The following is a 23608-nucleotide window of genomic DNA, read 5'->3' as shown; positions in this document are numbered from 1 at the left end:
TTGAGTGAATTAGAAAATGATGGATATTGGACTAAATGGGTGCTGGTGATGATTACATTAGAATTGGAAGTGTCTTGATTTGGGGAAGGAGTTTCAGTGAGGAAGATAAGTTCGGCTTCAGGCATTTGAATTTGAGGTATCCGAAAAATGTCAAGCAAGCAGTTGGGATTTGTTTACTTGAAGGTCGACGATCTGGCTCAAAGACAAGAATGTGTAAGAATATATATGTGGTTCTTGTGCTTGGGCGAGTTTCGCCTGGGAGCTGGTGGGGGTGGGGGGTGAGGAAGAAAGGTGAAGTAATTTAGCAAGAGCAGAGACCCAGAGCTGGTTTTCAGAAGAACGCCGTCATTTGATGGCCAGATAAGGCCTAAAGGGAGCCTACAAAATACCCACACTGGTGGGTAGAAACCACGCTGAATTCTCGACAGGTCTACAGGAGCATTTCTGCAGGTGTGGAGGGTCAAGTGAGATGAATCAAACAGGTCTGCTGGTAGTTTACTCATTTTGTCACATTAAAGTGGGAAGTTGTTTTAATAAAAGAATCGGTAAAATAACGCACAGATCCCTGGAGTCGGTCGTCTCGTAAAACTAGGCTAACACACAACCCTGGACCACTTACCGTGTGCTGCCCCGGACCCATCTGGGAACCCAGGCTTGCCCCAGCACAGTGGTAGGAGCTGAGGGTGCGGACACCTTACGCTTATTTTGCCCTTCGAAGCCAGGGTATTTTGAGTCTGATGTGAGGCAAATCGCACCCGGCACCACAGCTGTCCTAAGCAGAGGCTGAATTCCAAAGCCGCGCTGAGGATTTAGGCTGCAGCTCCGCCTCCCGGGCCTCTGACGTCATCATACGGAGACGTGGTTGAGGAAGGTCCCGGCACGCACGTCACGCCGTGCCGTTAGTGCGCTTGCGCGCACGCCGCTTTTTAGGGCCTGAGCGGGACGAGCGTCACGGAGCGAGGCCAAGTCTGAGAGCGCGCGGTCAGGCATCCGCTAGGGGCAGGCCGCCGCTTCCTCCTGGCTGCTGGAGTGATTCGGTTCCACACGTGGTTCAGCTTGTCTGCTGGCTGGGATCCGCTGGGCTCGGGGCGCAGGTACCCAACACGGGATGGCTTGGGTTGGGTGTTGAGGTCGGTGTCCATGGGTCCAGAGGTGACCGGCTCGAGGATGAAGTCTCTGCATCTATGCCGATGCCCGGCCCTCGCCGGCTGCCTTCCCGCATGGGCGCTCCTAGATGACAGATTCCTCTTCCCCGATTGGCGACCACCCTCGGCGTGCTTCTCGAGCGCTCTCGGGGGGTTGCGTGGCTCGATCTCCACCTTCTAGGGACCTCTTGCTAGGGGTCGGGGTGAGGGGGTGGGTGACAACACTTTCGCTTTCTGCGGGGCTTGCCCACAGTTCCTGGTATCGGCGCTGGGCATTAAACTGAGGCGCTGGGCGTTACACCGAGTCCAGATCTTCCCACGCTTTGAACTGTTTGTCTCAGCTCATTCTTTTATGGTCTTTATTCAGCAGTCACATTCAGGACTTTGTTTTATTTGCTAATGCCCCTAGAACGGTGACTGGCACATAGATGCTATTTTATTTGTTAGACCAATAGGTGAGTGAATGAAGAAAAGTCCTCTTTCTCTTCTCTCAGGGCCCTCTTCATCCATTAAGCCTTCCGCGGCAACTCCAGTCCAGAGTAATCTCAGACCTTCATCAGACCACTGGCGGTACTATTATTTTACATCTAATTTTGTCTGTCTTCAGACAGATCGCCCTTTATCTGTTTCACTTGAATATTTTTTCCAAGGAGAATGAAAGCTCCTTGAAGTCAAGGCTTTATCTGGTATTGCTTCTGGGGCTCCCACAGTAACTAAGGCAAAGAGCAGTCCCTAATAATTATTGATTAGCGTGTCGTCGTTTTGAGGCAGCAACTTAACCGGCAAGCTGGGCAGATTGGTGAGCTGGAAAGAGCTTATTTAGACTTTGGAGTCAGGCAGACTTGAGTGTGAATCCTGTCTCTGTCACTTTCCTTCCTTGAGATACTTGAATCCTTTATACTTGCTCCTTTCCTTATGAAAAAGGAGCCATTGATTGTAACATAATGTTTGATGTTAAGATAGAACTGCTAAAATCCACATTTGGATTGGAGGTTAGAAGGATGATTACCACACAGTTAAGGCAGTTAATGAACTTTATGTTTAGAATGCAGCAGGCCCTGGGCTTTCTAGGTAACCTGTTATTCTTATTTTTATGTTGTAGTAATATAATTGATACTGTTGATGTTTCTTTGGTGTATTTATTGTGGTAATGATGCAATATTGTGTCATATGTAATCACAATGACTTTAAGGTTATCTGTACAGGCTTCAGTATGGTTTTCCCTCCCTTGAGGAGACAATTGGGACACATTTCATCACAGTAATCATCGATTTCCTTTCCCTGACTCTATTAGTAATGCATACGAATTAAAAACAAAAACACCAAATAACAAAAGAATAAAATAAGAACGATCTGCAATCTCACCGTTCAGAAATAATTACATTTTGGTGTTTTCTTCCAGGTTTGTTTTCCTTATATGTTATGTACAAAAAAAGGTATCGTGCTTTGTCCTGAGATGTCTGTCTTCTCATAAGTATCTACATCCATATCCTTAGATAATTTCTGAAAGTTATTTTGAAAAAGTTTTCTTGAAAACTGCTTTATTATCCTATAAATATGCCATCATATATTTTAATCATTCTGTTTTTTGGAACATTGTTTCCAGTTTTGAAAAAAAACCTCCTTGATAGAAGTGTGAATTACAGCTTCTCTTCTGACTTTCCTGCTGAGGAAACATATTGTTCACCTCCCAAGCCTCAGTTTCCTAATTTTAAAAATGAAACTGACATGTTCCCTAGGGAGTAGTTAACCCAGGAGGGTTAAGTAAAATGATAACTTTTTTTTTTTAAAGATTTTATTTATTTATTTGAGACAGAATGAAAGAGAGAGAGAGAGCTCATGAGAGGGGGGAGGGTCAGAGGGAGAGGCAGGCTCCCCACCGAGCAGGGAGCCCGATGCGGGACTCGATCCAGGGACTCCAGGATCATGACCTGAGCCGAAGGCAGTCGCTTAACCGACTGAGCCATCTAGGCGCCCAAGTAAAATGATAACTTACAAATGTGCCTGGCATACCCCTGGCTCCACAGGAGGTGGCCAGCTAATGTTCCTCACCCAGAATCTGGTGTTCACGTCCAGTTGTGTTTCCTTTCTCTCTGTTTCAGTGGTAATCTTTCACCATGCATCGGAAGAAAGTAGATAACCGAATCCGGATTCTCATTGAAAATGGAGTCGCTGAACGGCAAAGGTCTTTGTTCGTTGTAGTTGGAGACCGAGGAAAGGATCAGGTAAGATGTAGTCAGCATTTCCTGACTGACTTTGTATCTTATCCCACAGAGTCAGCTTGTTACTGGCCCTCGGAAGTTTCAGCACATAGTAGCATTAAGGTTCCTTTGACTGGTTTTCTTTGAGTAAGATGCCTAGTGAGAACCTCGGTGGGGACTAAGCATGAGGTTAAGTGTGTCTGACCAGGCTTCTAGCCCCTGCCTAGGCGCTGCTGGCCTTGTGACCTGGGGCACTTCCCTGTCCTGGCCCTCGATTTACTTTCTGGATCTGTCAAGTGAGGTCTTGGGCCTGGCAGTCTCTGAGGTCTCTTTGGGCCCTGAGATTCTGTGACTTCTTCCTTTGGCAGGTAGTCATACTCCATCACATGTTGTCCAAAGCAACCGTGAAGGCTCGGCCTTCAGTGCTGTGGTGTTACAAGAAAGAGCTGGGGTTTAGCAGGTAAGTTTGGCCCTTTGAGTGTCCTGTACCACTTACAATTCCTGCTCCTTAATTCAGTGCCAGGCAGTGATTCCCTGACCTAGTTTTTCAGGGATCATTAGGGAGGTGCTACCTATGAGGACACTTTCGAAGAGAGAAAACGATAGCGCTGATGTCCTTTCTTCGTTCCTGACAATGAGTTTCAAATCCATTCCATGCTCTGTAGAAGTGCCCAGCCCAATTCCTTGCTTTCTGCCTGTGATTTTCTTTTTACTTTTCTAAGCTGATCAAGCCTGTCTAATGCAAGTTCCTTCAATTGTCTTTTCCCATCTCAAATTTACTCTGTATTTGCAGTCTGTTTTTTGCCTTTTGTTTCTGAGGAGGACGTGCCTCATCCCATGTCCACTGCAGACCCCTTAATCTACTCTGGATCTCTTCTCTCACTTCTTTCAGGACCTGCATCCTCTTTCCTCTCCCAGCCACTCTATATCCCTTTGAAACTTGCTTCTTTTTCTTGTAAACGTGCTCAGCTCTCCAGTCTCAAAAAACAACAACAACAACAACAAAACGATTAGCTACCTACTCAGTTTTATCTCTCAGGCTTGCATTTTCTCTCACATTTATTGCAGTGAAACAGAAGCCTGGTGCACTTCTAGCCACACTCTTGCTAGCTGGCTTCTGCTTTGATCATTGTAACCAGACTGTGCTCTGGGAAGTCATCGACAGCCAGACACTTCACGCAGCAGCTTTTCTCCCTCTTTCTCCTTCCTCTCAGCGCTCTTTCTCCACTGGTTCACTGTTGTGTTTCACAGTTGGCTCTCCTCTTATTTTTTGAAGCTGCGGTAGTCAGGACGTCTAGTTGGTAAATAGCGGCCCTCCAGCACAAACACACTTAGGCCCAAAGGGGGTTTCTTGACGTCTCTGAGGTATGTTCGGGGATGAGATTTCAGCCCTGCCTCGGCTGCTGTAGAGCCAGAGCACTGATGCTCCCAGTTCTTGCTCACTCTCAGCTCTGCTTATCCGCTCTGTTCTTTCCCGCTACAGCTCTGCTTTCTGTGTTCTTTTGTCACCACGGCAGAAATAGCTGTTGAGTGTTGAGGTCCAGCAATGTCGGACATCAGTCTTTCTCCCTGAATTCCTGTGGAGCGATGCCCACCCCTGGGTCTGAGGAGGTGGGGTCAGTCCATCTAGTGGAAACGTGGTAGTTCTACCCATAATTCTGTGTATGGAGGAGTTTGGAGTGCTGAGGCCTGTTCCTTGGCAGGTAACCTCCTTTGTGGTGCCATCAGAAGCGCACTCCTTTGTTGGCTTCTATGATCCTTTCTTGGGCGCCCTTCCTGAGCAGTGCTCTTTTTCTTGATCTTATCTCCTACCGTCCGCCCAGCTCTAGTGTGCGTTTCTGTCCTTGAGCCACTCCTCTCTCCTTTATTCCCAAATGTGTTTGTCTCTGGCGTTGACTCTGAAATGGAATCTCCCGCCCTGGCTGCTTTGTGCCATGGACACTCCCGGCCTTGGCCCTGCCGCCACCTCTGTCCGGGATGCCACCTCCGCCTCTCTGGCACCCTCTTCTGAAACGTCCCCCACTTTTCGGGGCCTGCCTCCTTCCCCAAACTTACCCCAAACCCTGTAGCCACACCTTGGGGCGCCTCCACCCTCTTCGCTGCCTGTCAGTCTTCCAGTGCTGCTCACCCTCCGTTCTCCCTCCTCAGGAAGACGCTCCTTTGCACCCTGGTCTTGTTTTACTTCCAGGCAGTAAGTTCATTTAGTTAGGAGGCCTCGCCTGCTTATTTTTATATTTTCGTATTTTCAAGTGATCTGACATGTTTGTAGTAGGTGCTCAGATAATATTTGAGTTGAATGCATCGTTTAACGGGCTCTAAGAGTCTTTTAATTGTACTTAGTTCCAAAGGCTAAATTTGATTAGTTAGCATCCTTTGGTCTTCAAGAGACTTGATTCTGCCTAAAAGAAACTAGTTTTTGAGTAAATTGTCTTGCTTTTTTAAAAAAAATAATATAAATGCGTTCTTGTAAGAAATACGGAAAATACAGACAAATCACAAAGGTGAAAATAAAAGCACTCATAATCTCAGTACATAGGCATTGTTGGCATTTGGCTGTCTATCACTGTGTTGTAAATCATAATAGGTATTTTGTTGTATATATTCTTTTATATTAGGGCAGGTAAGCATTTTTAATACAGATTGAGAATAAGGCCTGTTGCCTGTCAGCAGAATGGTAACTTTCTGGGACTTGTGAGTGTCACTGCCGTGCAGTTGGTGAATGTCAGATGGGTGCAGAATTAGGCAGTTCACAGTGTTCGGGCAGATTTGTCTTTCCAACTTAACCCCTCAACTTCACTTGTAAGAATCTCGTATGTGCCTCTTGTAGCTCTCCCAGCCCTGTCTTGAGGTGACAGAGCACCAGATTAGCTGATGCTTGTAAGTCATGGGCTAAGGCATGAGCCCGAAGTGACAGTAACAGTCACCTTGCCCAACTGCCTCTTTCACAGATGAAGAAATACGGGCTCAGAGGGAGGGCCTTTGTTCTAGCTATTCAGTTAGAGGACTGTGGTAACATTTCGATCAGTTAGAATTCTCAGTTCTGGAGCTTTCCTGTTTTTCTCTCTGTAGAGGAGAGAATTAAATGACAGTTGGATAGTCAGGGTTTTTAAGACAAAAGTTCCAGATTCCTGAGAGTTATCCAGATCCCATTCCAACCCTTATAGCCTCTGTCAGTATTGTCTTAAGTAAGAGCTGCCCTTGAGGACTTGATCCCACAGCCTGGGGAAGGAAGTAGATGAATGCATTTATGAAAAATGAATAAACTACCTGTGGTCACCCTGCCTCTCCCAGGTCTTCTGGGGAATGGTACCGTGTAGTGGAAGCATGTGCTTGAGGCTAAGGTAATGAGATCACCAAGGTTGGTTTCAAACTCTGGTCTGGCCAGATATGAGCTTTTAGGTCCTTTTATTACCCTTCGTTTGAAGTCAAGTATTTGCAGAAGGTGCCAGGGCAGCTTAGCAGGGTCCCCACACAGATTTACCCCTGGCTCCCTCTGAAGCCCATCCTCAACCTCTCTACGCTTTCCTTCACCTTTAAAGGGAGGGGTTAGCCCTACAGTTGCCAAGTTCCCTTCTAGCTCTGAAGGTCTGGGTGGGTGATCATTGGCCTGTCTCCTGCTCCCACCCTTATAGCCTGTCTGGTTAACTGGCTCTCCTGGGGTGTGTGTGTTGGGGGTGATTGCAGTCACCGGAAGAAGAGAATGCGACAGCTCCAGAAAAAAATAAAGAATGGGACATTGAACATAAAGCAAGATGACCCCTTTGAACTGTTCGTGGCGGCCACAAACATTCGGTACTGCTACTACAATGAGACCCACAAGATCCTGGGCAACACTTTCGGCATGTGTGTCCTCCAGGTGGGTGGCTTCCTCCAGCCTGTGCCTGGAGTCCGAGGGCGGAGGGCTCCCCTCAAGAACAGGCGGACTGTAAGGAGACAGATTCACCTGTCCCGCCTCCCCCGAGCATTGTCAGCAGAACACTTGGCCACTCTCCAAAGCAAACTTGATACCTCACCCCATATAAAAATAAACTTTTCTACTCAGAGCAGCACTTATCTAGAGATACCAGAGCTGACACAGATGCTCCGTCACAGCTGCTTCTAACCAGCTGAAGGTGAGAAAGTTCTGCGAACTTCCAAGTGACCCCATGTCCCCAGATCCTTAGGAGAACTAGCTGGAGACTTCGGTGAGCAGTGAGTGGTGGGACCTGTGCACTCGGGCGTTCTCCGCAGAGAGCTTGATGGGCATAACCGCCACCAACACCCTCAGTCCCTGTCGTTCTTAAAATCCCCTCAGTTTTCCCCCCACAGAGAACTACCTGGGGCCTTTTTTCACAGGTAATATTCTCTTGCTAGTCAAGTTAATGGACTAAATCTCACGTTTTTCTTTGTTTTGAGCTCTGGCAGTCTGTTTTATCCTTTGATTCCTTGACACTTGTGACCCCCGCATGCCCCAAAAAAGAACACTAAGCTCAAATCCCCAAGTTTGGTATGTGTTTATGGTATGCTTGTACTACCATGATTACATTCGTTATAAAACATACCTTATGAAATGTAAATTAAGAAATGAGGGGGAAAAATCATGAATTGGGAGTTATTATTTTTTCTTTCTACGTTCTAGTGGGTTGTCCCTTACTGCTGGTTTGCATCCCGCCTTGGAGACAAGAAGAGAGCATTTTGCCTCTTCTCAAGCCACCACTGAGCGGTAGGGAGTGTTCTTAGGCTGCCGTTACAGGTTGCCGGGAAGAAGGCTCCCTTGGGCAGTGGCTCCCCCATGTGGTGCAATTGAGTTTTGTCAGACAGGTTCTATCTGTAAACATGTCAGAAAATGAACATGAGGGATTTGTGAAATGCAAGTGGGAATCAATTTCTTCCCAAATAGGATTTTGTCTGAGATTATTAGACACATACGACATACAAAACCAGGTACCCCTATTCTCCAGGGCTGGGCTCGCTTCTCTGCCCATCAGGAAGGGGTGTGTGTATGTGTGTCCATACTGGTGAGTTGGATGGGGGCTCTGGTCTTGGGTTTGTGTTCTGAAGCCCTTCTTTTATCACCTGGCCCTTGGTTGAGCTTCCCTGGGGGTGCTCTCTGCATGACTAGCCCTTTCCAAGGTCTCCTTCTTCCAGGATTTTGAAGCTTTAACTCCAAATTTGCTGGCCAGAACTGTGGAAACAGTGGAAGGTGGTGGGCTGGTGGTCATCCTCCTACGGACCATGAATTCACTGAAGCAGTTGTACACGATGACCATGGTAGGTGTATGGTTTTTAAGTGAACTCTGGCGGTTCAGATCAAGCTGTATTTTTACTGTTGGCCACGTTCTTCTAAGAATTCCTGTTCAGTAGTTCCAGTGAGTGGTCAGCACAAGCTCTGGGCTGGGAGCTTTTGGACTGTAAGTAATGAGAAGGTCACTGCGGAGAAACGTCAGTGGCCCTGACTGTGTCTGGGCATCTCTGAATTTCACATTTGCTTTCGGGTATTTGCAAATTCTACACTGGTGAGTTCCAGGTATGATGCAGCTATTACGTAGTTTCATTTCTGGAATGATATTCTGCAGAGAGCCAAGCCAGTGCCTCCTTTGTCTATTGCAAAAAAGGGACCACGCACAGATGCCCTCACCAGTCCTCATCCTGGTGGATGATGAAGGGACATTTGCCAGTTCCACTCCCAGTTTGGCAAGAGCTTCGACTCTGGGAGGGCTATTTTCCATCCAAAGCCGAGAACATGGTTAGGAGTGGGAATATGTTCCAGTGGATGCAGAGCTGCTCTCTTGACGCCATCAGTATTGCCACGTGGATGTTCTTAGTTATGCCCATGGCCCTGCTCCGGAATGGCGTTAGGATTGGCCTCAGGGTTTCACGAGCTGCGTTTATACGGTGACCTGGACTTTCCTCAAACCTTAGCTGCTTCCCATCACCACTGTGGCCCCTCTGGCTTCCTCAGGCGTCCTCAGACATGCCCACTACACTTTCACCTGAAGGTCTGTGCACTTGCTGTGGCCTCTGGGATATCTGTGTGGCGCTCTTCCTCACTGCATTCAAGTCCTTGCTGAACGCCACCTGGTCAGTGTGGTCTTCCCTCACACCCTGTTTGGAATGTGTGACCTGCTTTATTTTTGTTCAGGGCATTTGCCAAATACCTGAGGTTACATATATATTTGTTTATTGTCTGACTTCCTGTGTTAGTCTCCAAACTTTGTGAGATGAGACTTTGTTTTCCTCACTGGTGCACTCCAGATCCTGGAAGAGTGCCTGGCGTTTAGTAAGCGCTGATTAAATGCTTGTGAATGAATGAATGACCGTTGTGCCCACGTCAGTTTGTTTGTCCTTCTTCCCCCTTTCATATGGCTGTCCGCTTCTCACCTCAGAGGGCCTTCCCTCTGTACCACATGTAAGTAACTGCTGCCCTGCCATTCGCTATCACTGCACCCTGTTTTTCATTTGTTGTATTTGCCACAATTTTACTCATTTGTTTCCCTCCAACCATTAAACCATAGGTTCCATGAGAACAGAGGTCATGCTTCATTAAATACCGGTGTATACCCAGCATGTCTGGCACACGGTTGATACGTACGTTTTATTGAATGAAGACATTTTATGATGCTGGCTAAAATGTGGGAAGATGTCCAAGTTGAGATGAGGGGAAGTTTGTTGTAATGAAAAACACTACATTGAGTATTTGATGATCCCAGTTCCAGCAAAGAGCAGTTGGGCCGTTTAGCACAGGAGGTGCTGCGGGAGTGAATTTCCATCAGTAGCTCTGGCACCTCCTTTATCCCAGGGTTGCTTATTAGAACGTCTTCACATTTAGACCCAGAGCCTCATCCTTACTTTGGGATGTCTTTGTTCACAGATATTGTTTCTTTTAGGACGTGCATTCAAGATACAGGACTGAGGCCCATCAGGATGTGGTGGGAAGATTTAATGAGAGGTAGGTCTGAGGCACATTTCTCAGGCCCTTAATTGTGGGGAGCCATGGCGGGAAGCATATTTTTGTCTTGGACCCAGTGGAGAGCTGTGCTTTTGTCTGAGGGCAGGTAGCACAGGGGTCCAGAGTGGTGAGATCCTGGCAGCAGTGCTGGTTGGAAAGCCAACTGGAAGCAGTGAAAGTGAGTGGGGAGCTGGGGCTTGAACCAAGTCCTCCTCCTGTCTGGCTTTTAGCTTACTCTTTTGTCAGAGGGGTAATTTGTCTGGGTCACCGTTTCCCAAAATGTGTTTCACAGAACACTGGTATTTTAAGAGGGGCTTTATGTCGAAAGGATTTCTGGCCAGTTGTGTCTGGGAAGTGCTGATACGGTTTATCCTGTGTGAAGATTCATTTTAGCGTGTCATAGCCTCTCAAAAGTCTTGCAGCAGCAGGGACCTATTTAACTGATCGTTTCCCGGATTTATTTGACCACAGAGCCCTTTTTTAGGGAACACCAGTTAGCAGCCTGTGAAACTCCATGTGAAGCTGTAGCCTGGATCAGTGGTCCTCATCTAGAGCAGTCTTGCTCACTGGGGACATTTGCCAGTCTCTGGAAACATTTTGAGTGTCATGACTTGGGGGAGAGCGAGCACTGGCGGGGCGGGAGACGCTACCGGCATCTAGTGCGTAGAAGCCACGGATGCTGCTGTTGAACAGCCTAAAGTGAACAGAACAGCTCCACAACAAAGAATCTGAAATGTTGCTAGTGCTGAGGTTTAGAAGTCCTGGCCTCAAAGCTTGGGGCCTTTGCAGTTTTCATCCTCTCTGGTGCTTTCACTCAGGAGATGGAGTGGGTCAGGAGGTGGCCACGTGCTGCTGGATAGAACAGAAGGAAGCTTGTGCGAGTAGCCCATGAGGCTCTCTTCTTGCGCTGGGGGAGGAGTTTGAATTCTCCAGCCAAAACATGTTTTCCTACACACAGGAGTGTCTGTGTTAATTTCTTAAGGGAGCTTTTGTCTCTTCCTTGTCTTTATTTTTTCTTCCTTGTGGCCGAAGGTAAATTCATTCATGTACGGGTTTGTTTCCCTGTGTGACTGGTGATCACTTGTGGGGGGGGGGTTGGAGTTCCCCACTGAAGGATGGCCTGAGACAGCTCAGTCCTCAAGGGGTGAGCCTAAGAGGGTGTGGGAAGGGCCGTGTGACGCAGGGAACAGTGATGGTTGTGCACAGTAGGAGTGCTTGTAACCTGTCTCTCAAGATAGTTCTCGGTGTTCTTGTTTGCTGTATAAAGCACGTTCAGGGGGCACCTGGGTGGCTCAGTCGGTTAAGCGTTTGCTTCAGCTCAGGTCATGATCCCGTGGTCCTGGAATGGAGCCCCACATCAGGCTCCCTGGTATTCCCTCTCCCTCTGCCCCCTCCACTGCTTGTTCTCTTTCTTTAACTCATTCTCTCTCAAATGAATAAATAAAATCTTAAAAAAACAAAACACGTTCAGGTGCCTTGTAGAGGAGGCTCAGAATCCTCTTATACTGCCCTCCAACTGGGTTTTGGCTTTCCCTAGCATTCTTAGAGACGGGGCCAAATGATTTTCCTGGAGAAAAGCCACACCTTTGTTGTGTAGACATTGCCTTCCTTCCCCCTCAGCACCTCATGACCATTTTGTTCCTCAGATTTATTCTCTCCCTGGCCTCTTGTAAGAAATGTCTCGTCATCGATGACCAGCTCAGCATCCTGCCCATCTCCTCGCACGCTGCCAGTATTGAGGCCCTACCTCCCCAGACCCCGGTGAGTCAGCCAGCAGTCCAGGAATTGGGGCGAGGCCGTGTTTTCTGTGAGGACCCTTCCGTGGCAGTGGCAAACCTTCTCCTCTCCTCTCTGGTAGGATGAGAGTCTTGGTCCTTCTGACCTGGAGCTGAAGGAGTTAAAGGAGAGCTTGCAGGACACCCAGCCTGTGGGCGTGTTGGTGGATTGCTGCAAGACCTTAGACCAGGTGAGTGTGGCATTCCGAACTTCCCCGCCCCAGGATAGACAGTGCAGAGGGGAAATAGAACGTACAGAAAGCAACGGCAGCCAAGTCAGGACAAGTCAGGACAAGTCAGGACTTGGATCCTCCTGGGGAAGGGACCTTTTCTCTTGCTTGAACTCATGCAGCAACACCAGGGCTAGTCTCCGTCATCTGCGTTCCTAAAAAGTCCAGGGATTACCTCTCCCTCCACCCCAGGTCATCCGTTCTGGGAGTAGAGGGTCTGGGGGGCGATGGGGGAGAGGGATTGAATTTAAAGAGGATCCTCCCCCCAGCGTTTTTTTCCAAGAGAGGGTGATATATCTGTATTCTTCATTTTAGTTAAGTTTTAAGAACATAAAGGTTTTTTCTTCAGCTTTGCGTAAAAGTGAGAGGAGAGCCTAAGGCCCCTTGTACCCTGATTCCAGAGTGAGGCCTGAGAGGGCCCTCTGTGGTGGTGTGGACCTGATCTTTAGGTATAGATAGTGGGCTGGGAGGGAGCTTCCAGAATGCATTTCTGTCCTCACCGAGGTGGCCAGGCTGGTAAACTCAGCTTCTCTGGTGGTTCCTGGGCTGAGTAGGAGCTGACTGGGCAGTGCCCAGAGGCCTTCAGGCTGTCAGGTGTGTTCAGGGTTTTGGTCCAGCCTGAGCCAGAGGAGCAGTCCAGGCCTCTTGGCACTGGGCTCTGCCCTCATGATGGAAAACAGCTGTAGTGACACCTCCCACTTGGGGCGGAGGCCCAGCAGGCTGATTTCCGTGCTCGTTCTAGAAATAGAATTATCGGCCACATAGCTGTCTATGCAGCCCAGGCTGCAGGCTCTAGGCTGCTTTGAGCCACTTCCTGGTCCCCTTTGTCAGAAAGAGGAAATGAGCGAGAGGATGGAGAAAGGGCAGAAGAGGGAGAAGCTGTAAAAACAGTAGTAGTGCTGTAAGAAAATACATAGAAAAAGAAATCACTAAGTAGGAAAGAGTGTGCGTTACAAATGGAAAATGGTGTTTCTACTTGGCAGTCCCATTCTGCAGAGACAACTGCCATTGACAGTTTATTGTGTGTTCTTCTGGAACTTTTTCTGTGCATGGAAATGGAGATTTTAAAAATATGCGAAGGGATTACACTGTACAGTGTAAGTGGTCCTCTAGTAGGCATTTGGGTTGACTCCAGCTGTTTTCCTATTATGAACAATGCTGTTAGGATCTTCTTACAGATACGCGCTATCTCTAGGATAAGTTTCCAGAAGAATTGCTGGATTAGAGTGTGTGTGTGTTAAAATGGGTGTAGCACCAGTTCGTGGAACCAGCAACAGTGTGAAAACGCCTTTTTCCCTGTACCTTGCCAGCGTTGGCTGTGGTTAAACTTCTAAGCCTACCAGTCCTGTGCCATGGGAACGCAGGATCGCTGTTCTGATTTGTGTTGCTTTAATTATGAGAAAAGCAGGTACTTTTTTCATATAATTACTGGTCATCTGGGTTTGTTTGTTTGTTTTGTAAATTATTTTGGGGGGGTTGGTTTTTCATTTTAGCATTGTTTTAGAATGTGTTTTCTAAAAAGATTTATTTATTAGAGAGAGAGCACATCTGTGCCGGGGAGGGGCAGAGGGAGAGAATCTTCAAGCAGACTCCTGCTGAGCAGGGAGCTGGACATGGAGCTCGATCCCATGACCCATGAGACCATGACCTGAACTAAAACCGAGAGTTGGACGCTCAACCCACTGAGCCACCCAGGCGCCCCTAGAATGCATTTTTAGTCCAGATATCTTACCTTTCTGTTATGTTAGATTTTTCCTGGTTATGTTTTGTCAGAGTTAAAACTTCTCAAAAGTAAGCAACAAAAGAGCAAAATACAGTGCTCAGCAAAAACCAAGTTAAGATGAGTAGGACCTGGATCTCCTCTGAGTGTTTCCATCTGGAGAGACTCTGGCTTCTTGGAGCTTGTCCCCTTTCTTCCCTTCCATCTGCCTGGGCTTGTGTCTCTTCAGTGTCTTCTTTTTTTTTTTTTTTTTTTTTAAAGATTTTATTTATTTGAGAGAGAGAATGAGAGAGAGCACATGAGAGGGGGGAGGGTCAGAGGGAGAAGCAGACCCCCCGCCGAGCAGGGAGCCCGATGCGGGACTCGATCCAGGGACTACAGGATCATGACCTGAGCCGAAGGCAGTCGCTTAACCAACTGAGCCACCCAGGCGCCCCTCTTCAGTGTCTTCTTTAGTGTAGCTGCTTGGGTGTGTCAGGCACCTTGTTCAGGACCAGACAGGCCAGGCTGGACCATCTGGCCTTCTTCCCAGTCTCGGCCTGTTCCCAGGGCAGATCCCAGTCGGGGAGTAGAGTTTGGCCCCTGAGTGGTGTTGTGGTTCCTCCTCTCATCCTCTGCCTCTGGCATCTTGCTCTCCTTGCCAGGCGCGACCCTAGGCACTGGGCTCAGTAAAAAGGAGGGGCACACCTGCTTCGTGGAGCTTGCGTTCTGGTGGGTTGAGACTGACAGCGAGTCAAGGAAACAGGCCAATCCTGATGTGTAGTAGAAGGTGCTGCGTACGTTGGAGAAACACAGGCAGTGTCAAAGAGGAATCGGGAGTGCAGGAGGTGGGAGGCCTGGTTTAGAAGGTGATCCTTGAGCAAAGCCTTGGAGGAGTTGGGGAAAAGAGCCCTGGGGCCATCTGGAGGGAGAGCGCTTTTGGAGAGGGGCCACCAGGTGCAGAGGCCTGAGGTAGGAGTCTCCCTGGTGGTAGACTCGAGGTAGACTGCTTGAGGACCAGTAGGGAGGCTGCCTGAGTTGAAGCAGAGTGAGCGGACGAGAGTAGGAGGAGATGACAGAGGTTATGTGGCACAGCCCCGTGGCCCTGAAGGGCTTGGCACTTACTCTCTGAGAGGTGGGCACCCACGGAAGGTTTCACGTGTCCAGTCTTTCAGCACAGCTGCTGGAGGGATCCCCAGGCTGAATTTTAAAATTCACCCTCTGGCTGCTATGTTGAGTCTAGACTGTAGGGGAACAAAGGTGGAAGCAGAAAGACTAACTGGGAGTCTCTTATAATAATGGGGGAAGACAGGATGGGGGCTTTGAGCAGCATGGCAGAAGAGGACACTGGTGAGGGATGGTAGGATTTGTATATATTTTGAAGGTAGACTGATGGGCTTTGCTGGTGAATCGGGCATGGGGAGAAAATGTAGAGGCTCTTGGCCTAAACAGCGGGCCAGTTAACTTGAGACGGAGAAGACTGTAGATGGAGGAGGTTGGTGGGGGACACTCTGGGTTCCCCTCAGGTCAGTCTGAGAAGTCTGACAGACATACAAGCGGAGACATGTAGGGGCAGTTGCGTGTATACAGGGATTGCTGGGTGGGGAAGAGGTCTAGAAGTGGGTGTTCCCAGCATCTGAGTGGCATTTCAAGCCTTGAGACTAAGAGGAGATGACCAGGCGGTGAGAAGCCCGAGTGCTGAGCCTTTCCTCCTGGCCTGCAAGAACTGGCCCCCTTTGATTTTGCCTCGACGTCTCCACCATAGTGGTGGTAGATGGCTGAAACTTGGTCTTTCTCAAAGCTCACCTAAGAGGGTTCTCTTTTCACAGGCCAAAGCTGTCTTGAAGTTCGTCGAGGGCATCTCTGAAAAGACCCTGAGGAGTACTGTCGCGCTCACGGCTGCCCGAGGAAGGGGGAAGTCTGCAGCTCTGGGATTGGCTATTGCTGGGGCAGTGGCTTTTGGGTAAGGAGGTCTCATTGCCCCTCTTTGGGAAGTCTGAGCTCTGAGGAGTAAGTGTGCGGGATAGGAGGCAAGGGACCAGGATACTGTCCCTGGGTGTGTGCGGGCTCCTGTGTGATTTCTCTAGGCTGTGGGTCCTGTCTAGACACAGCGACGCCGTCTCCCCCCGTCCCCCCGGTGGTGCACTCGTGTGCGTGCAGGCACGTGGGTACACACACCAGGACCTTTGTGATCACTATTTAAAGTCGAACAGACACACCAAAAAAGTGGGACAGATGTACAAAAGCAAAGAAACAGGAGTAAGAAACTTTAAAACCCTTCAGGAGATGGGAATGGATGTGACCATCTTTGCTGACCGCGGAAAGTACACGTTTGACATTTTAATGATTTTGATCAGTAGAACATCTTGTTTGCTTTTGGGGAGCTGCCTTTGAGTGTGATGTTCCTTTCTGTTCTCTTGCCCTGGGTGGAAGATTTATGCAGTCGCCAGGAGAGTGTGTACTTAGAGCTTCACAGGCAGAAATAATGGACCTAGACTTTACCGTGTCCTCACATGTGTGATCTTCCTTGGTGCACCTAATAGCTCCGTAAGCATTTCACAGTGGATAAAACCCAGGCTCAGGGAGTTTCAGTGAGTCAGTCACTCCCGATTCCCCAGCAAGTCAGTGCCAGTGGTGCAGGGGCTGAGGGTAGCCCCTGCCTTGTGGTCTCTTGTTCCTGCTGCTCCAGGAGGGCCCGTCAGCAGCTCCGCCGTTGGCACCCTTTACACTCAGCCAGGGTCCCCTGCAGGTTCGCTGCGGCCTTGGTCTGAGCGCCGATTGAGCCGTCGGGCCTCATGGTCTGAAGCACTCTCAGCACAGCTAGCGATGGCCGTGAGCCCACCCTCTGGTCCCAGGACACAGGCTCGGCAAGTGGCACACCGGCTCCTCACACGGAAGGAGTTGTGTGCACGCACCTCTCGGCCGCGTGCCTTCCCAGATGTCAGGAGCTGACTGCCGGGACGTGCCGCCTTCTCACTGTTCATGTGTTCTCATTAGTTTGGGAGGAAAAATGTACTCAGATGAGGAGTTGTACTTTTCCTCCCTAAAAAGTGTTCTTTTTTTTCTGCCATTATCTCTGGTAAATCCCGTGTGTCACAGGGCAAACAAAAATCTCTTCTTTCCTCTTTTGTTCCCTAAACGTCCTTTTTGGATTTCCTAATTCCTTAAAAAAAAAAGTCCTCTTCTTTTGTTCAATAGGTACTCCAATATCTTTGTTACCTCCCCAAGCCCTGATAACCTCCACACTCTGTTTGAATTTGTCTTTAAAGGATTTGACGCGCTGCAATATCAGGTAGGAAATTAGGATAAGAACTTACTTTGATTCAGTGCTGGGTGTAAATCTAGGTGAAGTCTTTGGAGTGTCTGCTTACTTTTAATTTCTAACATTTGTCATTGATTTGACTCTCTCCATCAGGAGCATCTGGATTATGAGATCATTCAGTCTCTCAATCCTGAATTTAACAAAGCCGTGATCAGAGTGAATGTATTCCGAGAACACAGGCAGACCATTCAGGTGAGGCTCGTTCTAAAACCCTGCTGTGTGGGGCCACTGTCCTGCTGTATTTAAATACAGTCATTTTATGTCATTTTATGTTCTATGTAAATTGGGTGTCTTTTTTTTTTTTTAATATTTATTTGACAGAGAGAGACACAGTGAGAGAGGGAACACAAGCAGGGGGAATGGGAGAGGAAGAAGCAGGCTTCCCGCGGAGCAGGGAGCCTGATGCAGGGCTCGATCCCAGGACGCTGGGATCATGACCTGAGCCGAAGGCAGATGCTTAGCGACTGAGCCACCCAGGTGCTCCGACTGGGTGTCTTGTATACAGTGTTGCTGTATTATGATAAACCTGATCCAGATTTTCAGCCTCTTCTCAAGGAAAACTTGCAAGCAAACTCACAAACGTATGTAGCCAGGTTGGAAAGTTATCGTTTTATCCCTTGAAAATCGAGTAAGTGGGATTATGAGTATGCGAATCAGCTAAAAGAACTCCTATCACTGTTCTGACATCAGTTCTGATTTTCCTTAGTTACAGTAGGTTTTGAGATGGTGCATCTGTAACTAGAACAACAGCCTCTCCATTTAAAAGAGAAAAATAACTTTGCAAGATGTACTCTGAATCTTTGTGGTTTAGCCAGTGGCCTATTTTCCTTTTTAAACAGTGTTTTCCTGAAAGCTCTATAAATCTCCAGTGCTCTGGAAGCCTGAATGGTCTGCACTTGTCCAAAGTGCAGTTTTGTTCAATTATAGAGAAACATCAGTGTGACAGGCTTGCAGAAGGGATGGAGGCCCCTGGGCTCCCAGCGGAGGAGGCTCATCGATTGTTTTCGGACTTGGGGTGGGAATTGGGCCAGGTAAACTTGGCAGTTTATGACCTTTATGCCTGTGAAGGTATATGTATCTGTCTGTCAGGGAGGTATACCTTTCCAGGTTGTAACTAATGGTAAGTGTTTATGCCTTTTACCTAAGGATCTTAATTTTTTCCTACTAGGTCTCTTTCTGGAATCTCTTCATTCTGTACATTTCTTCCCATTTTTGCCAGATTCCCTCAGCCTCACTGGAAGTGGGGGGAAATCTGATGGTGGGGTGGGGTGGAGGGCAGGCGACAGGCAGTGAGAATACAGAGACCTGTTAAAACTCAAGAAAAATACACAAACCAGAGAAAGAAAACCTTTCCCTGAAATGCCCAGGCTCAGCCCTTGCTGCTCTTTGGATTTGTAATCAGAGACCCGCTTAGACTTCCAGAGTCCCTTTGTCTCCAGGCTGGAGTTTAAACACAGAAGAGGTGACCTGACTTTATGAGGCTCCATTTGGGTCCCTTTGAGGCCTCCTTCTTGCTGGAAATTGAGAAAAAGACGAATATTAGATTAAAGTCAGCTACGCCTCTCTGGGGGGCTGCTTTCTGCTGCTTTTATGAGGTGCTTGTTTAGGTTTTTTCCCCTTGGCAGGCGAGGACATGGGGCCCTACTGAGGGTGTGTATTTGCTGTTAGAGTTGAGTGGAGTTGCTGTCTCCCTGATCCATCATTCGACTTCCAGCAAAGCAGTTAGATCTTATTTGTAATGAAATACTTCAGAAAAGTACAGAGATCAAGGTAACACTCAGAATCTAAGCACTTAAGCCTAAGGAATGTTGACATTTTGTTGTTGGCTGTGTTTATTTCATATTTTAAAAGTCATTTTTATTTTTTTATTTATTTTATTTTATTTTTTTTAAAGATTTTATTTATTTATTTGAGACAGAGAATGAGAGAGAGAGCACATGAGAGGGGGGGAGGGTCAGAGGGAGAAGCAGGCTCCCCGCCGAGCAGGGAGCAGGGAGCCCGATGCGGGACTCGATCCAGGGACTCCAGGATCATGACCTGAGCCGAAGGCAGTCGCTTAACCAACTGAGCCACCCAGGCGCCCCAAAAGTCATTTTTATTTTTATCTTAAAGATGTAAAGCATTTAGACACAGTCGCAGCCCCTCTTGTAGCCCTCCCCGTCCCATTCCCTCTTTCTGCCACTCCCCATAGGTAACTCTACTCTGGGTTGGTGTGTTTCCTTTCAGTTCTTGTGTTTGTATTTTCCTAGGTAAAATGCTAACATACTATACTTGTCCTTTTTCTGCCTGCCTTGTTACTCAGCATTTGTTTTCAAGATTTGTCCAGATGGAAGCTTGTAGCTCTGGTTGATTTCAAGCATTTTATTTTTATGCTACTGTTTATTTATGTTTCTAGGAGTGGAACTGTTCGATTTAGGGTATGCACAGATTTCCCCCTTTCTTGGATTTTGCCAAATTCTCCTTTAAAAAAAAAAAAAGTGTACCAGATTACCTTCCCACCAGCATTTTTTTTTTCTTTAATTTTTGTTTTCCTCAAGTTCTTACCAACACTGAGTGTTTTATGGCTATTTAATTTTTACCTGTGTGTGAAATGGGATCTCCTGGTTGTCTTTGGCATTGCACTGATTACTCGTGAGATTGCATGTCTTTATGTTAGTTGGCCGTCAGGCTTCCTCTCCTGTAAAATACCTCTTTGTGGCCTTGTACAAACTTTAAAAATAGCAGGAAGCCCTGAAGAAACTGAAGAGGTAGTTTGTATGCATAAGGATGCCAAACTTAGGGCCAGTTTGTGGTATTATGTGGCCAAGCTAATAATACAGTTAAGGACATGTGAGTGTTTGTGTATTAGGAAGGAATCGAGTCTTAGAAGTATCCTCCCTCACCAGTTCAGGGAGACTTGGCCTTAATAATGATGGTGACCAAGCAGGGAGCCCAGGAGCCAGTGTGTAGCAGGCGCTTGAGACACCTGACATCGTTTCATCCGCTGCCGCCGCTGGGCCAAGGCTGTGCCTCTGGCTCTCTGGCCAGAGCGAGGCTGGGGAGAAGCATAAGAAAGGAAGGGGAAACCCCACCTATCAGTATTAGGCCAGGCACCAGCCAGGACATGTTTCTAGATTTCCCTGATGTTTCTCTCAAGTAACCATCAGATAGGTATTTCTTCCACAGTGTGGAGAGGAGTCGGAGGCCGCGAGGCTAAGTGACCTGTCCAGGGGCACATAATTGGTGATTGCACCTCCGAACCCAGGTGTCTGTCTCTGAGCTCATTCTGTTTTATCCTGCCAAGGAAAAGTGGGAAGGAGGAGTGAGAGAAAGAAGAACTGGGAAGGGAAAGAGAGAGAGGACAGAGAGTGGCTTTTATGAGGCCTTGCAGGGATCACAGCTGTGGCCCTGGGGTGGCTGATGATAATATAAACTTTTTTTCCCCACAGTATATACATCCTGCAGATGCTGTGAAACTGGGTCAGGCCGAGCTTGTTGTGATTGATGAAGCCGCTGCCATCCCCCTGCCCCTGGTGAAAAGCCTCCTGGGCCCCTACCTTGTGTTCATGGCATCCACCATCAACGGGTAAGCACCTCTAGTGGGAGTCATTGCTCCCGTTGTAGGTTCTTGCCCATTAGGCGGCATGAGTGAACGTGCCTGGGTCAGGGCGGGTCGGTCCGGTTCCCGAAGTCAAAGTTGTGGGAGCTGCTTCGGTCTCTACTGGGGCTTGTGCATGTTGGAGTCGGTCTCTCATTAATGAGTGGTGCCCACCTCTGGTCTGATGGTAAATGGGCAGCACGAGACTGAAGAGTTTCATAACCTAAGTGGTGAAGGTATCATTCTGTTTCTAGGCCTGATTAGGTTTCAGAGAGCACACAGCAGTACTGACGTCATGTCTTGTGGAGCCATGTGGAAATACAGAGTTACGGCAACTATCAAATTAGTATAAGACAGCAGTCTTTTTTTTTTAAGATTTATTTATTTGAGAGCAAGGTCGGGGGAGGGGCAGAGGGAGCGAGAGGATCCCAAGCAGACTCCCCACTGAGTGTGGAGCCTGACTCAGGGCTTGATCCCACGATCCTGAGATCATGACCTGAGCCGAAGCCAAGAGTCGGACGTTTAACTGACTGAGCCACCCAGGCGCCCCAAGACAGCAGTCTTACAATGGCTCAAAGCTTTGTTTAGATACTTGAAATATTTAGTTTATGCTTGCTGTAGAACCATTAGGAAAAATAGGCAAGCAAAAAGAAAAGTCACTTGATAGGATCACCACTGAGAGATGGCTTCTGTTAGAATTTTGTTATACATTTTCTATGGATTTATTTTACTTTTTTATTTTGAATAAGAATGTAAACTATGTTTACATACTGTTTTTAATTTGCTTTTTTATGTAACAATATACTGTGAGCTCTTTCCAGGTCAGTAAGTATGTATGTTCAATATTGGAAAGATTTCTGTGTGGAAATCACATCTTGAAGAGATTATCTCTTACAGATTATTACTGTGTCTGCTTTACTTATACTGAAAATATTTAAATAAAATAGATTTTACTTTTTTTGTTAAAGTTTTCTTGAGATATAATTCATATACTATACAATTTACCCACTTTGTGTAATTCGGTGGTTTTTAGTATCTGCACAGAGTTGTGCAACCAGCCCCACAATCAGTTTTGCATTTTCATCACCCCCAAAAGAAAAACCATACCCGTTACCTCTCGCCCTCTAATCCCTCCCTAACCCCCCCTGCCATGGGGAACTACTAGTCTATTTTCTGTCTCTTTTTTTTTTTTTTAAAGATTTTATTTATTTATTTGAGACAGAGAGAATGAGAGAGAGAGAGCATGAGAGGGGGGAGGGTCAGAGGGAGAAGCAGACTCCCTGCCGAGCAGGGAGCCCGATGCGGGACTAGATCCCGGGACTCCAGGATCATGACCTGAGCCGAAGGCAGTCGCTTAACCAACTGAGCCACCCAGGCGCCCTCTATTTTCTGTCTCTTATAGATTTGCCTATTCTAGACAATTCATGTAAATGGGACCAAACAATGTAGGGTCTTTTGTGACTGGCTTCTTTCACTTACCATAATGTTTTCAAGGTTCATCCATGTATCTTGTGTCAGGATTTTCTTCCTCTTAATGGCCAAATAATACTCCATTGTATGTTTATACACATTTTTTTTTTCCATTCACTTGTTGATGGACATTGGGATTGTTTCTATCTTTTGGCTGTCAGGAATAATGCTGCTGTGAACATTTGTATATAGGTTTTCTGTGTGGACATGTTTTCATTGCTCTTGGGTATATACCCAGGAGTGAAATTCCTGGGTCAGATAGTAACTTTATGTTTAACCGCTTGAGGGACCGCCAGACTGTTTTCCAAAGCAGCTGCACCAATTTAAATTCCCACCAGCAGCGTATGAGATTTCCAAGTTTTCCATGTCCTTGCCAGCATGTGTGTTATGTCTTTTTGATTATAGCCATCCTAGTGAGTGTGAAGTCGTGTCTCATTATGGTCCTCATTTGCATTTCTCTAGTGGCTGACCATGTGGGGCATCTTATCATGTGCTTACCCGCTATTTGTAGATCTTTGGAGAAATCGCTATTTAGATCCTCTGCTCATTTTTCTATTTGGCTTATTTGTCTTTTTATTATTGATTTGTAAGGTTTCCTTATATATTCCAGGTATAAGTGCCTTACATGGTTTACAAAAATTTTCTTCTGTTTTTTTCCCACTTTCTTGATAATGTCCTTTGAAGCACAAAAGATTGTTTTGTTGCTTGTGCTTACTTGTTTTTCTTCTTTTTTAAATAAGTAAATGGAATTCTTTTGAGAAAGCTTTGTATGTGTGGCCAGGAAGGAGAATAAAATACCTCAAAATTCCTGTTTTTTGATCATTCTTTAAAAATAGTATTTGAGTAAAAGGAAGGATTTATATAGTCTTTAAATATTATCACAGTGAGTACCATAAATAAAAAAGAAGACCCACTGAGCGGTCTGTCCCCGCGGGACCTGCACTGTGACTAAAGGAGGAAATACAGATGAGAAGAGCCCATTCGGTGGCCAGAGTAAAGATGATTTCTTTTTTTTCCAAAATTTTTGTTAGTTGTTTGGTCATCTTCTCAGTGAAAGTAGGGATGAAAGGAATTACTGAGGTGGTGGGTTTATTCAGTCTTGATTTTCCAAACCGGAAGCACTCGGTCTTCCTTCAGGTGCGTTACTTCAGCGGCAGCTCGCTCACTGACCATTGAACAGTGCTCCAGTTCATTATGCTGAAGGCTTTACTCGCATCATCTTTCCAGTCCTTATTTTTTTTTTTAGTTAATAGCACCATCT

General features: G+C 47.1%; 1 protein-coding gene across 3 annotated transcripts in view; it reads left to right on the top strand.

Moving 5' to 3' along the window:
- The first annotated feature begins 285 nt into the window (after window positions 1-285).
- Window positions 286-23608, top strand: part of NAT10 (N-acetyltransferase 10) — a 38901-nt gene continuing 15578 nt past the window's right edge. Inside the window, exons 1-12 of one of the 3 annotated variants that reach the window (XM_045893923.3) lie at window positions 286-1094; window positions 3248-3370; window positions 3715-3806; window positions 7031-7202; window positions 8474-8596; window positions 10213-10274; window positions 11921-12035; window positions 12133-12240; window positions 15808-15941; window positions 17177-17270; window positions 17394-17492; window positions 20729-20865. In XM_045893923.3, coding sequence (XP_045749879.1) covers window positions 3263-3370; window positions 3715-3806; window positions 7031-7202; window positions 8474-8596; window positions 10213-10274; window positions 11921-12035; window positions 12133-12240; window positions 15808-15941; window positions 17177-17270; window positions 17394-17492; window positions 20729-20865 — 1244 coding nt within the window. In that variant the 5' untranslated portion in view covers window positions 286-1094; window positions 3248-3262. Of the gene's footprint in view, window positions 1095-1693; window positions 1716-3247; window positions 3371-3714; window positions 3807-7030; window positions 7203-8473; window positions 8597-10212; window positions 10275-11920; window positions 12036-12132; window positions 12241-15807; window positions 15942-17176; window positions 17271-17393; window positions 17493-20728; window positions 20866-23608 lie in introns of those variants that run through there. The other 2 variants (XM_054511993.2, XM_064576686.1) reach the window with 2 other exon arrangements.

The sequence above is a fragment of the Mirounga angustirostris genome, unplaced genomic scaffold (genome assembly GCF_029215605.1).
Source record: "Mirounga angustirostris isolate CCGP_5_RB_7025 unplaced genomic scaffold, mMirAng1.0.hap1 SCAF_13, whole genome shotgun sequence".
Classification (NCBI taxonomy): Eukaryota; Metazoa; Chordata; class Mammalia; order Carnivora; family Phocidae; genus Mirounga; species Mirounga angustirostris.
The sequence above is the reverse complement of the archived record's forward strand: the minus strand, read 5'-3'. Positions and strand labels throughout refer to the sequence as shown.